Here is a 19828-nt window from a genome sequence, read left to right as displayed (position 1 = left end):
ATTTAAAATGTGTTTTTTTATTTTATTGAGTCTCTCTAACAATAAAGTATGTTTATTATGTTTTTAGTTTTAGGTACTAAAGTTTGGATATAAATTGAAAACTGAATATAAACTAATACATTTTCTTTATATTAGATAGAAATAATTGTTTTTATAGAGTAAAATGCAGGAAAAAGATATGAATCTTATTCGAAACATTAGAGAATAAATTCAAGTACAAAAAACTTACTCCAGAATAGATAGCAAGAAATATAAGAAACGTGTTTTTATAGCTAATTATTTATGAATTATGACACACCCATTACATTGACGTGACTATCAATTTTCATATCAATATAATTTAATGATCTTATGAGATTTTAAACCCAACTTATCAATATGGAACAACTTGCTTCTAGCTTATGCCTTCGTCCTTTCCACACATGCAACTTAAAAAAGGCAGATAAAAAATGCAAATCCTCCTATTATTCCATCCACATATGCAACTAAAAAATATATTTAATTTAAAATTTTAATTAAGAAGTATTTTTCTCGGCGATCATAGCTCATGACACATGGAGTGGCATACTATAGTGGGAGATGTGTGTGGCTACCACTCCTTAGGAATTGGCATTGCCTCTCTAGCTCCCAAGAGGATTCATGTTATTGGATATTTGGATTTATAGTACTTGAAACTTGCACACTCAAAAATATCCAAAATGTAAGCAATAAGAAAATAAAGATACATGAAAAAAGTTAAGTCACAAGATCAATAGACCAAACCAAATATACTTGAAACTGGTCCAATCAGAAAATGTGGAGAATCAAGTCAATAAAGTACAAGTCTCTCTCAAATGGTCTTTAATCATTCATATAGTTTATATAAAACCAAATCATATCAATGCTTTTGCAATTTTGAACTTTTTTTATCACAAGAATCTACATGAATGACCATTAAAATCATTCTACCTCAAGCAAAACATTCTACAAATGCCCTTCTCAGCTTTAGAAGAATCAACTTTAAAAATAATAAGAGAAAGAGAGAAACATAAGTACAGAAGTATTGAGAATTTATGATGGTGCCACTGCTTATGAAGTTCTCCACTGCAACTCTATCTGGATGCGACCATTCTTGGAGTCTATAAGATGGTACTTCTCATTGATTCTCTTGTTAGAAACAACATCGGCTAAACTTATATCGACATATCCCAATGATTCCTAATGCCAAAAGGAGCAGCAGAGAATAATAGTACTCAATCATATCATGTAGCATGAGAGGAATCAATGTATATTCAGTACATCAACAGTCTTTGCAACATAAAGGAATGCGTAAATATATCTCATTGTCGTTTTTTGGAGGACTAGGTAATGGAACCCTTCCTAGAAGGTGCCCCGATCCTAATCCTTGTTTCCGAATGAATATGTATTTTGATTGTCAGTCGATAATGAACTTACAGTTTTACCAAAAAATAAAGTATTGCATTACATAATTCAGAAGGGTGAAGTTGATATACCTTTTGATGGATCAGTTTTCTCGATGAAGTGCTGATAACCTCCACATGCAATCTTTGGTTAGTGGGAGGCTCCTCCAACGTAAATCCGAATTCTTCTTCCCATCTTGGATCTCTGTTCCTTTTAATGCGCTGCAATAGTAACCACGATGTCAATAACAGTCCATACAAAATCCATTTCACGACACACGTGTACGGTGTACCACTTCAATCTTTATATGCCTCTGACATCTCATCTACATCCTATGATCTTTTTTGTTTTTGATTCCAGCATGTGAAGTGATTTCTGACTAATTCCGAAAGGTTGGGAAGGCTGCTATTTCATTATTTCGAGAAGTGGTTTCTATCTAATTTTGAGTGTTCATTGTGATCATATACCTTAGTCTTCTTCTGCTGCCCGGTCAAAGTAACCCGAACATATGGATTAGTGTGGTACTTCCCTTCAACTTCTTCAGCTTCATGGACTATAACTACAAGCAAACCTCCACCAGCAGGAGTACCTTCGGGAGCTTTTTGTACTGTGTGTTTCTCTTCAAAACCCTTTGCCAACTCATCTTCCTTGAAGGGTTTATATGTCAATTCTACAACAATCTGCCCATGTGATTTCACATTATGGACATCATTAGGATCCATATTTTTTAGGAGGCCAAGAGTAAATTCTTTAGGCTCTTCAGGGGGAATCGCTTTTAACGGGATCACATTCATACCCATCTTGTCATGCTTCCCAACCTAAGCAAAGATATAAATCGATGTTTGGTTTAGATGGAACAACATGAAACTAGAAGATAAAATGTCCAATTTAATAGGTATACCTGCTCCCAGTCATAAACATTAATCTCTAAAACTTGGGATTCGATATCTTTAACAGACAAATTAAATTCTTCATTCCATTCAGGATTTAAGCTCTTGTACTTGACAGTAGTCTTTTCCGATGGCATCTTATCATCAGTCATCTTTAACTTCACATAAGGGTCAGATGCACCAAGAAGATCTTTCTTCTTTAACTTCATTGCTCTCAGAACCTTCACGTGTAAAATTCCAACAGGCCTCTTCATGGCTCTGAGGTTCCCAATAACATTTACATGAAAAACCACAGGTGTTAAAAGTAATGTACCATTATGAAAAATATTTTAGAAAAATGCAGAACATACTTTGTTGGATCTATTATTTGAACTTCCAAGGTTTTGGGCCATAAATACATGTTTGCAACCTGATCTTTGATAAGCTCCTGCAAACATCACTCTTAAAATAAGTTTAAAAGCCACAAATCACTCGACGAAATAATAATTAAGGACAACAGCAATAATATGGATACATTATAAAGGATGTTTTTTTTGTTTCTTCATTATGAGCCATAAACCACAAATGTCACCAGACCAGAGAATATTTGATATACATATAACATTACTTTTTCTGTTATCTGATTTAACTTTATTATCTATGATAAAACTCTCAAAAGAAGGTAGTATAAATGAGTGAATGGGAAGCATTTAATATGACCATCAAAATCTTTCAATAAAACAGATGTGTCCAATCGAATGTTACTTCTGTAACCGATGCAGCAACTGTGTCTGTGTGACCATGAGATTTCAACTCTACCAGAGAAGAAACTTCCCAGCACAAACTAAAGGCGGGCTACTAGCAAAAAGGTTAACAACACCCAAGTGACACCACGAGATCACGTTAATCATCTAGAAGACCCTACAATTTTACCCCCAATGAATAGTAACAAGCCCACAAACCATACAACTCATACCTCTATTTTTTTTCATATTACATTATTACACTCAATACTATATGTGCCATTCAATTACTAACATGTCGGCTTTTAATGAAAGAGAGAGGGAGATAGAAACACACTTATTTCTTAAGCTGCCAAATTTCTATCTGTTACATGCACATAGCAAGTCCAACTCGATTCACGAAGTAGTTACATGATAGTTCTCTCATCCAAGCAGGCAAGATGTTTTATACATAAAGAAATGCATGCACAAATCAATGGGATGATCTGAGAAAATCACATATTTCGAGATAAGATCCGACTGAGCAAACATTGGTTCATTTTTACCATAGGGGACACTGTCTATTATGCATGGCAGTGACCACTCACGCTTAACAGTAAAAGTAAATGATGAACATGGGCAACTTTAGAACTCAAACATTAAGATAGGACTCAGAGGAGAAAAGGGGGGAAACAAACAATTCAACAAGATATTGTCTTATACCTGAACAAAACTGTAGACACCAGGAATAGACATAAGATCGGCCCCTACAACCTTTAGCCCAAAATCAACATGTGGCTGCAAGATGCATATACCGAAAATAAAAACAAAATATATATATATACACACACATATATATAGAGAGAGAGAAGATAAGTACCATATACATTACACAAAAGTAGAAATGATCCATGTAATTCTCAAAGTGTTCTAATAACAAGAAACCAATCTAGCCATACAAGGATAATACAAGTTGGCAGAAGGAGGGAATACAGGCTTGGGCATACATAAACAGAGCTACTACTTTCATCAAACTTTCAATCCAACAGATCAAGGAGCAAATAAATTATGTATAAGGAGGGAGTAAACAGGTTAGAATTTTAACATCATCAAAGTTTATCAGGAAATGGCAACACAAAAATTCAGGTATCATTATCACATATGCCGACTAAAATATGCCTACAGCCACAAATCATTTACTTCATTATACATGAAAGAAACTCACCCAAGAAAAAGCATAACCATAGACCATAGATACTTTCTGATTGGTTATACTATGAACAAAAGAGGAAAACATAATTTATTAAAACATTATACCTAGGTTGACAAAAGTTCAAAGCTTGACCAATGATCATTGTTACAACAGTCTTAGAGTCTCAAATGCTTATGACGTCACTTTTCAGTTTTGAATGTGTTTAAACATCAATGATTCTAGTGAGTTATCTTTAATCCAAAACATGGAAATTGCAAGGGTAATCTATGCAACTCAAGTTATGTCAAATAAGAAGGGTGATGCGGTTCCCAGATGTTAATGGTCCTTAAATACAAGTTTGGTATTCCAAAAAATAATTTATGGTCCAGTAAACTACATTCTTAAAACATTGAAGCCATTATGGGAGCAAAATAGCAATTCTAATATACACACAGCAAAAGAAGACAGTAACTAACTAACTACTGCTTCGGTGTTAGAATTAAATTCACTCTTAAACAGAGCTACAGTTGACTGGTCATGAAAATGCTATCAAGTCATATATTCCTTGTGTGATTTATATCATATTCAAGTGGTCAATCACCAACCTTTTCCATGAGGGAGACATAGATGTTGGCAAAGCAAGGAAAGCTTGGAACCAAAGGCTTCAAAGTAATGCGAGGAACAAGAAAAACTTGCAAATCCAGAACCTGGAAAGATATAGAACTCTTAGCATGAAGAAAACATATTCTGTCACTAACACAGAATAATGCACACATTCACAAAGTTACCTGAACGGTTGCTTTCAGCCCAAATGCCTTAACAGATAAAGTGACATTTGGATTTCCAGCCCATTTTACAGAAGGCTCCATAATTAACTCCTTCTCATCAGTGACATAAACTTTCATTCCTATCCATATGTTTTTAAAAACAGATATTAAGAATATTCATATGACAAAAATCAATCACACATAAAATGACAAAGAAATCGCCTTTTCTGGGCAGAGATGAAGTCAGAAGAGAGTAATCTTTTAAGAATTCAACAACTACCACATGTATCAGAATTTAAGTCCAAAGGGGCAATCATATGGGGAATGCATCATATAAGAAACCAAGTTTTGTTCAAATTATTAATAGAACCCAATTTCCAACTAGTCTGTTCAAATCTATATATTTAGTAGAGGAGCAGCAGCATCTATCTATGAATAACAGATTGTGATATTTATCCACATAGGAGGATACAAAAGTCAAAAACTGCAATGCTGTTGTCGAATAATGCATCATTTCTAGATCTACTGTATTACCTTGAAAAGTTGGGGGCAGGGAGCCCAGTGTGAATGTTTCAAACTCAACGCCGTCAATTTTATACTTCGGAATCTGCTCAGCAATTATGGGCTTAGCAATGTTCTTGGCAGTCTTGCAAATTGCCTAAAACAAGAAAACAAAGCATCATGTACTCAAATTCTCAATTTCAAACAAAAGTTTTAAGTCCATTGAAAAGGGTCAAATCAAATCAAAGCAAATAAAAAAGATAACATACCTTATCAAGGTAAGGCCACATATATTCTATAAACTTGTTAAGCCAGTCAACCTTCATAAAAATAGACCACTAGTCAAACTCAAAACCCAAAAACTACAAATAAAAAAGAGAAATAAACAAAGTAGATGGGTAGTTTCTAACCCTATCAAAGTCAGGATTTTTAATCCAAATAGGGATCTCATGAAGCATTTTTTGCAAGGTTACTGGGTCATGCTCCACCAAGGGCTTGATTTCAGGATCCTGTCCAAGCAATTCAATAGTTATAGTCTCAAATAACAGAACAATGCTTTAAGAATCATGTTCTAAACAACAACTACATAGTATATAGTATATAGTATATACCTTAACATGCGTGGGTTGAAAGTAAATGAAGAAAAAATAACCAACTATAAGACCAATTGAAATCCCAAATCCGAATCCAAAAAAACCCAATATAGTGGTGAAGAAACCCATCACAATATATCGTTATTTCTGAACTTCACTTCCCCTTAGCAGAAACAAATTTAGTAACATTAACGGGGACAACAAAAAAAACCACAACAATGTTGGTGTCATTACTGGGTTAGCTGAATGAGAGAGTTGAAACGCGTGGAGAGAGAATTTAAGGAAACGGTCGAATGCTAAGCGGGGAAGAAATTGATTAAATAATCTATGTCTATATTTCGTGAATGATAGTGGAAAAAAACATATTAACTATAGTTGTAGCCTTAGAAGTTTCCATCGGATCTCAAAGTCGAGAGTTAGATTATTTTGAACAACATTTGTTAGAAAAAACAATATATCCGAAAATTAGAGTAAGAGGATAGTTTTGGTAATACCAAAATAAGATACACTTGTCGTGCGAGGGAAACTGTCAGAATCGGGTAAAAGCGTTATAATAACATGATGTTGACTTTGTGGAGTCAAAATGATATACTAGGGACAAATTGGGAAGTTACTAATTTGGAATTTATATAGAACCAAGAGATATAATAATCTCATCTTATCAACAATAATAATGTAGCTATAGAAATTTTACAACTGTCAGTTAGCACAAACCGTTTTACCGGTTGACTTATAAAATCCTAGAAGTTAGCATGCATTCATACTATGTATACTTTATCAACCAACAACGTGTTGGTCTAGTAGTGTAAGAATAGTCTAAATTTATCATTGTAAAAAATAACTATTAGTTTTTTCACCATCAAGGGTATCATAATTTGGCTAGAACAATTATGGTTCATTTATTAGCCGAATTTTGAAGACAGAAGGGGGAATAAAAGATTGAGAAAAAATGTATGAATTTTATACACTGTTATTTGTACCTTATTCACTATTACTTCAAAAAGTAATACTCACAACTAGCATTGACAATTAACGTTATTTTGCCTGTACCCATACAATATCATACTTACTCATCCTAAACATGGATACAATGAGCTTGCGGGCCACAATAAATAAAATTACAAAATATATTTACATATATATATATATATACATTAATCATACAAAATAAAAATACATACTTTACATGAAAATATATGTATCACAATAACTAATTGTATAAATAGAATAATATACAAATACATATATATTAGGGAATATACGTAGTACATAACTTGTATACAAAATGAACAATACATATAATATACTAATATAAATGTATATATATAATAAGAAAATGACAGTACTTTTCCACATTTGATATACAAACTCAGATAACGAATGCAACATATTTTTACATATTTGATATTCAATATTTTCTTCAATCATGCATTCGGGTTGTCTATTTTGTCAGTTTGAAAGACCCAAGGACAAATAAGTGCATGTTGAAAGAACATTTTAGGACATATGGACTTATTTTTCATGCCATACTACTCACAACCAATGATAACACTTTGATATAGTAGTATAATACCCTATGTCTATTTTAAACCTCAAATAAATTAAAATGTCAAATGTTTAACTCTTAAAAATGACAAATATTAATTGAGGAGGGATATCATTGAATTAAACAAAAAAGACTCCATCAACATGCGTTGGTTCAAGTAGTACATGCTTAATTCCCTTAAGCAAGGTTTCGAGTTCGAGTATTGTGGATGTTTCCGAATCGGACAAAATTATCTCCAGTGCAAGGATACCATTGGAAACAAAAATACAAAAAAAAAAACTTCATTCCAAAAATGTAAATACGACATAGGTGCACACATATGTAAATAAAAGCGTACGCGCCAAGCTGAGGCAGAGCCACCGAGGTAAGTGAGTTGAGCTCAGCGTTTTATTGAGTGTGAGAAAGAAGTGACGAATAGCATCAAACCAAATAAATAAATAAACAAACAGCAGAATTTTTGTTTCAAACAAAGTTACATACAAAAAAAAAACCTGTTTCTTCTTCATCCTCGTTAGGGTTTCCAACACAACCTCTCATCTTCTTTCTCCCTCTTCTCTATTGATTCCAATCTACCTGAATCTCACTTTCCATGCTCTTCACCGATTCATAGGGTTTCCAATTTTGTGATTTTCCACAAAGCCTTTCAATCAACCCCGTTTGAATTTCTAGGGTTTCGTTACGAATGATAATTGGATCAATTGAGAGTGTGAATCCATGAATTGAGCGGTGGTTTTGGTTTTGTATGGAAACTCGGAGTCGGAAGCGGGCGGAGGCTTCCTCAGCTGCCCCTTCATCTTCCTCTTCTGGTCCCACCACTCGTTCAACCAAAAGCCCTCGTTTTTCTTCTTCTTCAACCACCGCGACATTAACCACCACTCCGACTCGCTCCGTCAACACTCGTTCCCGCGTATCCAGGACTAAGGAAGGTAAGGAGCCCTTGCCGCTTAAGAAATCTATTGCAATGGACTCTACCAATGAATCCTCTGGCTCCCGCGGTCGGCGTGGGAAGAACGCTGATAGGGATAATTCGGAAAAGGGAAAGGAGAAGGAGCATGATGTGAGGATCAGAGAAGCTGAGAGGGGGATTGCGTTGAACATGGAGAGTAGTGGCATTGGGGATGATAATGATAATGATAGCGAGGGTGGTACTGGGATGTTGCATCCGAATCTGACGTCAGCGAGTAGTGCTCTTCAAGGGCTTCTTCGGAAGCTAGGTGCTGGTTTGGATGATCTGCTTCCTTCGTCTGCTATGGGTTCTGCTTCGGCTTCGCATCAGAGTGGGAGGTTGAAGAAGATCTTATCTGGATTGAGGGCTGACGGAGAAGAAGGTCGCCAGGTCGAGGCATTGACTCAGCTTTGTGAAATGCTTTCGATTGGGACCGAGGAATCACTTAGTACTTTCTCGGTTGATTCATTTGTTCCGGTTCTTGTGGGATTGTTGAATCATGAGATTAATCCTGATATTATGCTTCTTGCGGCTAGGGCACTTACCCATTTGTGTGATGTGCTGCCTTCGTCATGTGCTGCTGTTGTGCATTATGGTGCAGTGTCAAATTTCTGCGCGAGACTGCTTACAATTGAGTATATGGATTTAGCTGAGCAGGTTGTTCACTAGCTCATTAATGTTATTTGATTGGTGAAATGGTTTTTGAAACTTGGAACAAATATGACATGTTTTATGTTGAGTTTTGATTGTGCATCTTTGTTTTTAGGACTGTTTAATTCAAGGTTTAAAGTCTTTATGTTGTTTTTTTATTGGCAAAGTGTATGTATTTGTTTGTCATTGATCTAGTTTCTACAAATGAGATCATTATTGTTTGCTTACCCATGGTTGTTGACATGAACAGTCTCTTCAAGCTCTAAAAAAGATATCTCAGGAGCACCCGACTGCCTGCTTACGAGCTGGTGCTCTGATGGCTGTGCTTTCTTATCTGGATTTCTTCTCAACTGGAGTTCAGGTAAGTGATCATTGAAAAAACCAGTTAGGGGATGATTATAGATTTGGACGTGAACAGGCCTATATTGACATAATTCTATGTTTCAGAGGGTGGCATTGTCTACTGCTGCAAATATGTGCAAAAAGCTTCCTTCAGATGCAGCTGATTTTGTGATGGAAGCAGTTCCTCTTTTGACAAACCTCCTTCAATACCATGATTCAAAGGTAAGGTTATATATTGCTGTTAAAGTTGTCATATCTTTAGAGACATTATCAATTCTATATTTTCACCATATGCAATTTTTTGTAGGTATTGGAGCATGCTTCAGTTTGTTTGACTCGAATAGCAGAAGCATTTGCATCATCTCCAGACAAATTAGATGAATTGTGCAATCATGGACTAGTAACACAAGCTGCTTCTCTCATTTCTACCAGCAGTTCTGGTGGTGGACAGGCTTCTCTCAGCTCATCAACATATACTGTAAGTGCAATTTTTGCTTTTAAGTCAAATGCTTTTTGTATGTAGTCATTAGTCCTTGACTTAATGTATGTATACAGGGTCTTATCCGGCTTCTTTCAACTTGCGCAAGTGGGTCCCCTCTTGGAGCTAAAACTTTGCTTCTCCTGGGAATTAGCGGCATTCTTAAAGATACTCTCTCTGATTCTAGAGTTTCTTCTAATGCCTCTGTTTCTCCTACATTGAGCAGGCCACCAGATCAGGTCTAGTGCACTTATGAATTCTTTTTCATGTGGTCATTTATGCCTAGTCTGGTCTCTCTACGGCCTTATTTGACAGATTTCAACTGTAAATTCATCATTTAGATCCTTCATTCTTCCAGTTCACTTATCTTTCTGAAAAGATGAAATTATTCTAACTCCTCCGTTATAATATACAGATATTTGAGATTGTGAACCTGGCAAATGAGCTTCTGCCTCCATTGCCACAAGGAATAATTTCCCTTCCAGTCAGCTTGAACTTGTTTGTGAAAGGGCCCCTTGTAAAAAAGCCTCATGCTGGCAGTTCTGGGAAACAGGAGGAGACAAATGGAAATGTTCCTGAGATATCGGCTCGTGAGAAGCTATTAAATGATCAGCCTGAGCTGCTTCAGCAATTTGAGATGGATCTCCTCCCAGTTTTGATACAGGTTAACACTTGTTGTGCTGATCAAATGCTTAAATTTTGCCTCATAAGTTCTTGATAGTTAAAAACTGTTTCAGGTGCTCGATATTCCTCCTCTTCTGTGACTATTGTTAGTGCTAACACTTAATTTTGATACAGGTATACGGTTCTAGTGTCAATGGTCCGGTTCGGCACAAATGTCTGTCTGTCATTGGAAAATTGATGTATTTCAGCACTGCAGATATGATCCAGACTTTATTGAGTGTAACTAATATGTCAAGGTACCTAAAAGTTTATTTGAACTGGTGTTGCTTGATATTTTCGCTGCTTTTATGAGGTTAGAAAACTAATGCACCGATACTTTCATTTGTATAGTTTCTTAGCTGGTGTCTTAGCATGGAAAGATCCACATGTTTTACTTCCTGCTTTGCAAATTGCTGAAATTCTTATGGAAAAGCTTCCTGGGACATTCGCGAAGATGTTTATCAGAGAGGGTGTTGTGCATGCGGTGGACCTACTTATTTTGGCTGGAAACCCAACAAATGTCCCTACCCAAACATCTTTTGCTGATAAAGACAATGATTCTGTATCTGGACCATCATCTCGTTCTAGGCGTTATCGGCGACGCAGCGGTAACTCCAATCCTGACGGAAATCCTTTGGATGATTTGAAGAGTCCAGTTTCAGTAAATGTTGGTTCGCCACCAAGCTCTGTGGATATTACAACAACAAATTCTAGTATTCGATTATCCGTTAGTGCAGCTGCTAGAGCTTTTAAAGATAAGTACTTTCCATCTGATCCCGGGGCTATTGAAGTTGGTGTTACTGATGATCTTTTGCACCTGAAAAATCTTTGCATGAAGTTAAATGCTAGTGTTGATGACCAAAGAACGAATGGGAAGTCTAAAACTTCTGAAGTTCTTCTGAAAGAGAATTCTGCTAACAAAGAAGAGTATTTAATTGGGGTGATATCTGACATGCTGAAGGAACTTGGCAAAGGAGATGGTGTATCCACTTTCGAATTTATTGGGAGTGGTGTCGTTGCAGCTTTGCTGAATTATTTTTCTTGTGGATGTTTCTCTCAAATATCTGAAACCAACTTGCCCAAGCTCCACAAACAAGCACTTACGAGGTTTAAGTCATTTATAGCTGTTGCACTACCTGCCAGTACTGGCCATGAGGCCATTGCTCCTATGTCTGTCCTAGTCCAGAAGCTTCAAAGTGCTTTGTCCTCCTTGGAGCGTTTCCCTGTTGTGCTCAGTCATTCAGCTAGGTCATCTACTGGAAGCACACGGCTCTCATCTGGACTAAGTGCATTATCACATCCCTTCAAGTTGCGTCTTTGTCGAGCCCAGGGTGAAAAGTCACTTCGGGATTATTCATCCAATGTTGTATTAATTGATCCATTAGCAAGTTTAGCAGCCATTGAGGAATTTCTTTGGCCCCGTATCCAGCGTAGTGAATCTGCCCAAAAGTCAACTGTTCCTGTGGGGAATTCTGAATCTGGGACAACTGCTGGAACGGGTGTTTCATCTCCTTCCGCTTCTACCCCTTCAACTACTCGTCGCCATTCTACTAGATCCAAATTATCTGTTAATATAGGTGATACGCCCAAAAAAGAAGTTGCTCAAGATAAGAGCATGAGCTCATCTAAGGGCAAGGGAAAAGCTGTATTAAAGCCTTCCCAGGAAGAGACAAGAGGGCCTCAAACCAGGAATGCTACACGTAGAAGAGAAGCTCTTGACAAAGATGCTCAAATGAAGCCTCTAAATGGTGACTCTACTTCTGAGGTATGTTTTAAAATCATAGGCATGGGTTTGTGATGCTACCTTTTCTTCCCAGTTAGTTTATAACTTTGAACTATTTAGTCTCTGTTTGATAGTTTTTAATGCTTTTACTCTTCCCTCTGTTCCTTTCTTTATTTGGCCATTATTTTTTATGGTTTTGTTCTGACTTAGAAAGTAAAATATAAAGAAAGATTCATAACATTACCATTTTAACAAACAAAATACTGTTTTGCATTATGCATTGCAGGCTTGAAAATATTACTAAAATTTCTTTGCTGATATCTGTTTTTATGGACACTACATTTCGTTGTTGTTAGATCCTGAAATGACTTATCTCTGCCATTTAGTTTATAACATTGAACTATTTAGTTTTTGTTGGACAGTTTTTATGCTTTTACTCTTCGGCTCTTCCCTTTGTTCCTTTCTTCATCTAGCCATTAATAGTGCATTTTTAATAAACTTAAAGGTGCTGTATTGCATTGTGCATTGCAGGCTTGAAAAGACGACTGAAAATTCTTTGCCAACATCTGTAGCTTTGAACACTCTATATTTTGTTGTTATATGCTGTAATGACATATCTCTGCTGTTTAGTTTTATAGCTTGCTGATGATTATAATTACTTAATTAAACTATATTCATCCTTATCCGTTAAAATACCTAGCCCAAGTGTTCTTTTGATATTTTGTTGAGCAGTTGTTTTTTTCCACCACTCATTTATCTATGTTGTTTTGAAGTAACACCACTGGTAACTGACATTTGGGGTACACCAGTCCAAATAAATACTTCAAAAATGCTGTTCCCCTTCCCCTCACATGAAATGCACATATTTTAGGAATATTTGTGTAGTGCTACTTAAAATAATTTACTGTGTGCAGCTTACTTTTTGATTATTTTATTTAATATTAGACTTGGTCACATTATGAGATTTGAAATGTGTTACTCTAGTTAAGGAACATTTCAGAATTATTTTTGGATGGGTTTACCTTTTTTTTTTAACAATTTCAGATTGGGATATTATGACAGTTAATACATGGAAAATTCTGTTTACCTTGGATTTTGTTCAAAGATGGTAGGATATGCACTCGTATGCAGTGGATATGGCCTAACTTGGGTGCCAAGCACATTTTGTCTTTGCTTTGAATTAAAATTATTTACTTGATTTATGTTTCATGAGAAATTGTAGCATTTGCTGTGGCTATTTTTTGTTAACTGTTTTCTATGTGCTGACATTTCTATTTCTTTTGTGCTAGGATGAAGATTTGGATATATCTCCCGTTGAGATTGATGAGGCATTGATGATTGATGATGATGATGAAGAAGACGATGATGATATTTCTGATGATGAAGACGATGACCATGAAGATGTATGTCATCGAGTGTTTCTTTTTCTTTGACTACAATTTTCTTATCAGTATATCATTTAAATAGTTGTTGTGCCATTATCTTCAATGCTTTTTCTGATCTAACAGTATCTCTTGTTTCACGTTTAATGTGGCTTTTGATATGTTTTGTACACTATGCTGTGCTCCTATTGCTTTTCTTTTATGTTTCATAAAAAATGCTTTTGTTGTTGTTTTCTGATTTTGTAACAACCATCATTGGTTATGTTTAACCAAGATTAAACACGATCGTGTTCAGTGGCATTGATTCTTAAAAAATTGCTCTTGTACAATTTTTCTGGTGCAGGACCTGGGGGATGTTTCTCTTCCTGTTAGCCTGCCGGACAAAGTACATGATGTGAAATTGGGTGACTCTGCTGAGAGCACTGTTGCTCCTGCAACAAGTGATGGCCAGACTAATGCAGCCTCAGGCTCTAGTAGCAAAGTTGGTACAGCCAGGCGATCAGACAATGCTGAGTTTAGGAGTGGCTATTCTTCTACCTCAAGGGGTGCATTGTCATTTGCTGCTGCCGCTATGGCTGGACTTGGGTCTGTTAATAGCAGAGGTATCCGCGGTGGCAGAGATAGGCATGGACGTCCATTGTCAGGTGGTTCTAATGATCCTCCTAAGTTGATCTTCACCGCTGGCGGGAAGCAGCTTAATAGGCATTTGACTATATATCAGGCAATTCAGAGACAGCTTGTGGTAGATGAAGATGATGAAGAGAGATTCACTGGCAGTGACTTTGTATCTAGTAATGGAAGCAGGTTGTGGGGAGATATTTATACTATAACTTATCAGAGGTCTGAGAATCAAACGAACAGAGCTTCTGCTGGAGGTTCAAGTTTAAATGTTTCAAAATCTGCAAAATCTGCGCCTGCATCAAATTCTAATTCTGAAGCCAAGCTGCAACAAACTTCCGTTCTTGATAGCATCTTGCAGGGAGAATTGCCCTGTGAACTGGAGAAATCTAATCCTACATACAACATATTGGCACTGTTGCGTGTACTGGAGGGTTTGAACCAACTAGCACCTCGTTTAAGGGCTCAGGTGGCTACTGATAGTTTTGCTGTTGGAAATACTTCGGATTTGGACGAGCTAGGTGTTACCGGTGGTGCTAGGGTTCCTCCTGAGGAATTCATCAGCAGCAAGCTCACTCCAAAGTTAGCTAGGCAAATGCAAGATGCCCTAGCATTATGCAGTGGGAGTCTCCCCTCGTGGTGTTACCAGTTAACTAAAGCATGCCCTTTTTTGTTTCCTTTTGAGACCCGGCGACAGTACTTCTATTCAACTGCCTTTGGGTTATCTCGTGCACTGCATCGACTGCAGCAGCAACAAGGTGCAGATGGCCATGGATCAACAAATGAAAGAGAGGTGAGGGTTGGGAGATTACAGCGCCAGAAGGTTCGTGTTTCTCGAAATCATATTTTGGATTCTGCTGCTAAAGTGATGGAGATGTATTCTAGCCAAAAGGCTGTACTTGAAGTAGAATATTTTGGTGAAGTTGGCACTGGCCTCGGTCCCACCCTTGAGTTTTATACACTTTTAAGTCACGACTTGCAAAAAGTTGGACTACAAATGTGGAGATCGGATTCTTCAGAGAAATATCAAATGGAAATTGATGGAAACGAAAAGAAAAGTAAAAGCGTTGAAAGCTCTTTTGCTGGAGATGGGGAACTTGTTCAGTCACGTCTTGGGTTGTTTCCTCGTCCTTGGCCTGCAAATTCCGATGCATCAGAGGGCAGCCAGTTCTATAAAGTGATTGAGTTTTTCCGGTTGGTAGGCCGTGTAGTTGCTAAAGCTCTTCAAGATGGACGCTTATTGGATTTGCCATTGTCAGTGGCATTTTATAAGCTCGTTCTTGGCCAAGTAAGTTGTTAATATAGCTGATGCCTTAACCATTTTCACGTGTATAGTCAGTTTAAAGGCTGATTTTATTTTAATCTATGTATATTTATCCTTTAATTTATTGCAGGAGCTTGATTTGTATGACATTCTTGTTATTGACACTGAGCTTGGAAAAACTTTGCAAGAGTTGAACGCCCTTGTTTGCCGGAAAAGTTATTTAGAATCTGGTGGCAGCTTTACTGACAAAGTTGCTAATTTACATTTTCGTGGCGCCCCAATTGAAGAGCTCTTCTTGGATTTTACACTTCCTGGTTATCCAGAATACATTTTGAAACCCGGAAGTGAAATTGTATGCACCTAAACTCTGAATCATTCTTCATTTTCCCTTGTGTTTCTTGTTCTGCTTGTAATTATGCAAATTGCTTTGAACTTCCTGTCAAATGTTCAGGTTAACATCAATAATTTGGAGGAGTACATATCTGCTGTGGTTGATGCAACTGTCAAGACTGGAATTATGCGTCAAATAGAAGCATTTAGAGCAGGATTCAATCAGGTTAAATGCTGATCATATATAAGTCATTTGATATCTGTTTATGTTTGGTGATATTGAATAAGTTTTTTTAATCTAAAATGGAATCAATGTTTTTCTTTTAAAAATAAGAGTAAATTACACTGACACCCCCTGAGTTTTAGCAAAATTACACAAACTATCCCTCACTTTTTTACACACACAAACTACCCATCACTTTCATTACACTCACCATCCCTGCATGAGAAATAAGTGTAATCTTTTAAACAAAAAATGTGATAAATGCAATTAGGTTAAACAAAACATGGTATATTGTGGAGACAAGTCCAAATAATATATAAATCAATGTATCTTTAATATTTTTGGTTCATTATGATATAGTATAAGAGCGATATAAATAATATCTCTTTAGAATTGTTAAATGCATTTTGTAATAAAAAATAATAAAGATACATTGATTTGTATATTATTTGGACTTGTCTTCATAATATACCATGTTTTGTCTAACTTAATTGCAATTATCACATTTTTTGTTTAAAAAATTACACTTATTTCTTATGCAGGGGTGGCCAATGTAATGAAAGTATAAAAATTAGGGGGTTTGTATAGGTGTAAAAAAGTGATGGGTGGTTTGTGTAATTTTGCTAAAACTCAGGGGTGTCAGTGTAATTTACTCTAAAAATAATTAGAACACCGTGGTTAGTGAAAGTGTCTGTGCCATTGTTGTCTTTACCAATTTATTTATGCACGGCCTGTTATTCTATTCCACTCCCTTGTAAATTATCTCTCAAACAATTAATTATATTGGAAAGTAAACTCAATGGAAGTTGAATTTGACAATATTTATCATAGTAGAGTTTTACCTGATGCATGCCATCAACTAAGTAAACATGTCATCTGAGATTTCTGAGGGGACAGATTCTATAGGAAGTGTTTTTTTGCTATATCTTAATTAGTGAGGTACAAATATTGTCCTCAATCTCATTTTGAAAACACCAGTTGATAAATTATGAAACATTTGTTTATACTCTTTTACTTGTGTTGACTACCAATTTCCATTCACCCGTTTCCACTTTCCACTGCGTTAAGAGAGGAAGATAGAAAACAATCATCCTTCTTCCCCTTTGAAATGAAATATTTTGCAATTGAATGTCAAGTTTTGATACATTCTGAAGGTGTTGTTTGTGAGATGAGTGGATGAAAATGTTTTGCTAGCTTCTCTTTATGTTGAGGAGATGAGCAGAATAATAGGTGGAAAAGCTTGTCTATTTTGTTTACTTATTCGGTTTTAGAAAGAAAATGTCTGTCACTTACACCTGGTCAATTTAGGTTTTTGACATTTCAACTCTACAAGTTTTTACTCCCCAAGAACTGGACTATTTGCTTTGTGGTCGTAGAGAGATGTGGAAGGTATGTTTTTAAACCCAGCTTTATTATCTGCTCATAACATTTTTTAAATTTGCACCATGGGTGTTATAATCATAAGTTTATTTGTATTTTCTGCAGGCTGAGACACTAGTCGACCATATAAAGTTTGACCATGGGTACACTGCCAAGAGCCCTGCTATAGTTAATGTACGATTCTTTTCCTTGCATGAGGACAATATTGTATTGTGGAAAATTCAGGGCTGTTTTGCTTGATGCTCATCCTGTTTATTGCTATTTTCAGTTACTTGAAATAATGGGAGAGTTCACACCTGAGCAGCAGCGTTCCTTCTGTCAATTTGTTACTGGTGCACCTAGGTTGCCATCTGGTGGACTGGCTGTTCTAAATCCAAAACTAACGATCGTGAGGAAGGTATTTACAATATAATCTTTTCAAGTGTGTTATATAAGTTCATTCACACCTTGATGTAATTTTGTATTTAGGTATCTTGAATGTTGAGTTTCTTTTTTATGGGGTGATCGATTATCCATTCATGCTATTTGATGTTTGGTGGTGACCCATGTTATTGAAGCATATTTTCTAATAATATTACACTTAAAAACATAATTCCTAAGTAACACGACATGTCCTGCTCAACAGCATATTAGAATAGAAGCAAGGTGATAGGCAGAAGATCCACTTGACTTTAGTGAAATAAAAGAAATGTAGGCAATTTGGTTTTCGAAGTTGCGTCTCAGTTTCCTAGTTTTTTGGAATGTTATGTGATTCATTTAAAGGTGAGAAGTACAATATTGATGTGATTACGTCTTGGTGCAGCTTTCATCAACGGCAGCTAATGTTTCATCTAATGGGAATGTACCTTCTGAATCAGCAGATGATGACTTGCCAAGTGTGATGACATGTGCTAATTACCTGAAGCTTCCTCCTTACTCGACCAAGGTATCATAGTACAGCATTGTTTGATATATGATCATGCAGATCGAATCATCCTTTGGTACTGATCTTTACGTACACGTTAAATGCAGGAAATTATGTACAAGAAGCTACTCTATGCAATCAGTGAAGGCCAGGGATCCTTTGATTTATCATGAGTTTCTGGAACTAACCAAGCTGACCATGTATGTTAATATCATGAATCAGGAGTCTACTCTGGAGGCTCAATTATTTTTTGTTACATGTACTTTCATCCTTGCTCTCAAATAATCGCCTCGTCATTTAGGGCGCATGTCGGTTGTGGCGTAGTTCAGGTGAGCTTGCCATTTCAGTGAGATGGGATATCGTTATTGTATTCTATGCGCTGCAGCACTTGCACAATTTTTGTTGATGATACCAATTGACATGTTCTTCATTTTCTGATAAGCTAATAGATTCTTCCATAAATGGCAGTTGAATCGAATCGCCATATTTTCAAGGTGTAAAGGAATTTGCGGAGCTTGTTCTAGCAACTAGAATGTGTAAATAAAATAGAAATGTTGAGTTTTTTCGTCCTTAATTTTTATACAAGTTAAGATGGCAGCTAGCTATTATACATGTATTGAAAATGTTAAAGGGAATAGAAATAATATGAAATACTATGATATTTATGATGTCATTATATTCAAGTTGATCTTTCGTAGTGGTAAAAAGAATCATTGGCAGAATTCTACTTGAATGATCTCTGTTCATTTTTCTATTGCTGTCTGTCCCAAAACGAGTAACTTGTGCAAAAATATATTTGTGCTATAGTAGCTTTGCATATTTATTTTATTTAGCGTTTATTATCCGGAGAACAGTGGCAAGAAAACTTATGATGATGGGTCTGCATATTTGATTGAGTGCAAAATATTATGGATATCTACTCATACAAAATTATAAGTTTATTTAAAGGAAAATGATGAGTTTGATAATATCAACCCGTTGTTCTTAAGATTCTTATTATTAACAGAATCAGAATAAGAACATTCTTAATATCTGCTGTGTCATCCTTAAATAAGAATGAGGAGAGAGAATGAAAAAATAGGTGTTTGGTTAAGAATGTAGTAAGCTGAGATCCAAATAAGAATAATATTTATTATTATATGAAAAAAATAGATGTTATTTTTGTTTTATAGGGAGTTGTAATAAATTATAAAATAGTGTGAAACTTGAATAAAAATGAATATATGTGGATGCTCTAATGTCAAGAATCGTTTAAACCACTGCCCTTAGACTTGTAATAAAGATTTTGATATACTTAGAAGGTTTTATATTTTTAAAAATTGTACACAGAATT

The 19828-nt window shown here is 35.9% G+C and overlaps 2 protein-coding genes across 4 annotated transcripts; one reads left to right on the top strand and one right to left on the bottom strand.

Annotated features, from left to right (window-relative positions):
* Positions 633 to 6344, bottom strand: LOC109355500 (synaptotagmin-2-like). Its single transcript, XM_019598693.1, has 12 exons — positions 6064 to 6344; positions 5863 to 5961; positions 5722 to 5772; positions 5486 to 5609; positions 4973 to 5091; positions 4790 to 4891; positions 3716 to 3790; positions 2642 to 2718; positions 2303 to 2549; positions 1869 to 2219; positions 1494 to 1622; positions 633 to 1197 (listed from the first exon to the last, which is right to left on the bottom strand). The coding sequence occupies exons 1-12, from the start codon at positions 6172 to 6174 to the stop codon at positions 1069 to 1071; spliced, it is 1614 nt and encodes a 537-aa protein (XP_019454238.1). The 5' UTR covers positions 6175 to 6344; the 3' UTR covers positions 633 to 1068.
* On the top strand, positions 8096 to 19181 carry LOC109355499 (E3 ubiquitin-protein ligase UPL3-like). 3 transcript variants are annotated; one of them, XR_002108664.1, is made up of 18 exons: positions 8096 to 9194; positions 9439 to 9549; positions 9636 to 9752; positions 9838 to 10008; positions 10086 to 10247; positions 10424 to 10672; positions 10807 to 10928; positions 11023 to 12436; positions 13684 to 13797; positions 14120 to 15682; positions 15789 to 16010; positions 16110 to 16214; positions 17520 to 17600; positions 17697 to 17765; positions 17860 to 17988; positions 18394 to 18516; positions 18603 to 18824; positions 18964 to 19181. XR_002108664.1 is itself a non-coding variant. In XM_019598692.1 (17 exons), exons 1-17 carry the CDS (start codon positions 8334 to 8336, stop codon positions 18666 to 18668), a joined length of 5679 nt encoding a protein of 1892 aa, XP_019454237.1. In that variant the 5' UTR covers positions 8096 to 8333; the 3' UTR covers positions 18669 to 19181. The 3 variants fall into 3 exon arrangements, 1 of the variants encoding a protein (XP_019454237.1); XR_002108665.1 differs by having other exon boundaries at positions 18938 to 19181; XM_019598692.1 differs by having other exon boundaries at positions 18603 to 19181.

This window comes from Lupinus angustifolius, chromosome LG08 (genome assembly GCF_001865875.1).
Source record: "Lupinus angustifolius cultivar Tanjil chromosome LG08, LupAngTanjil_v1.0, whole genome shotgun sequence".
NCBI classification, from domain to species: Eukaryota; Viridiplantae; Streptophyta; class Magnoliopsida; order Fabales; family Fabaceae; genus Lupinus; species Lupinus angustifolius.
Note: the sequence above shows the minus strand (reverse complement) of the source record. Positions and strands in the feature narration are given on the sequence as shown.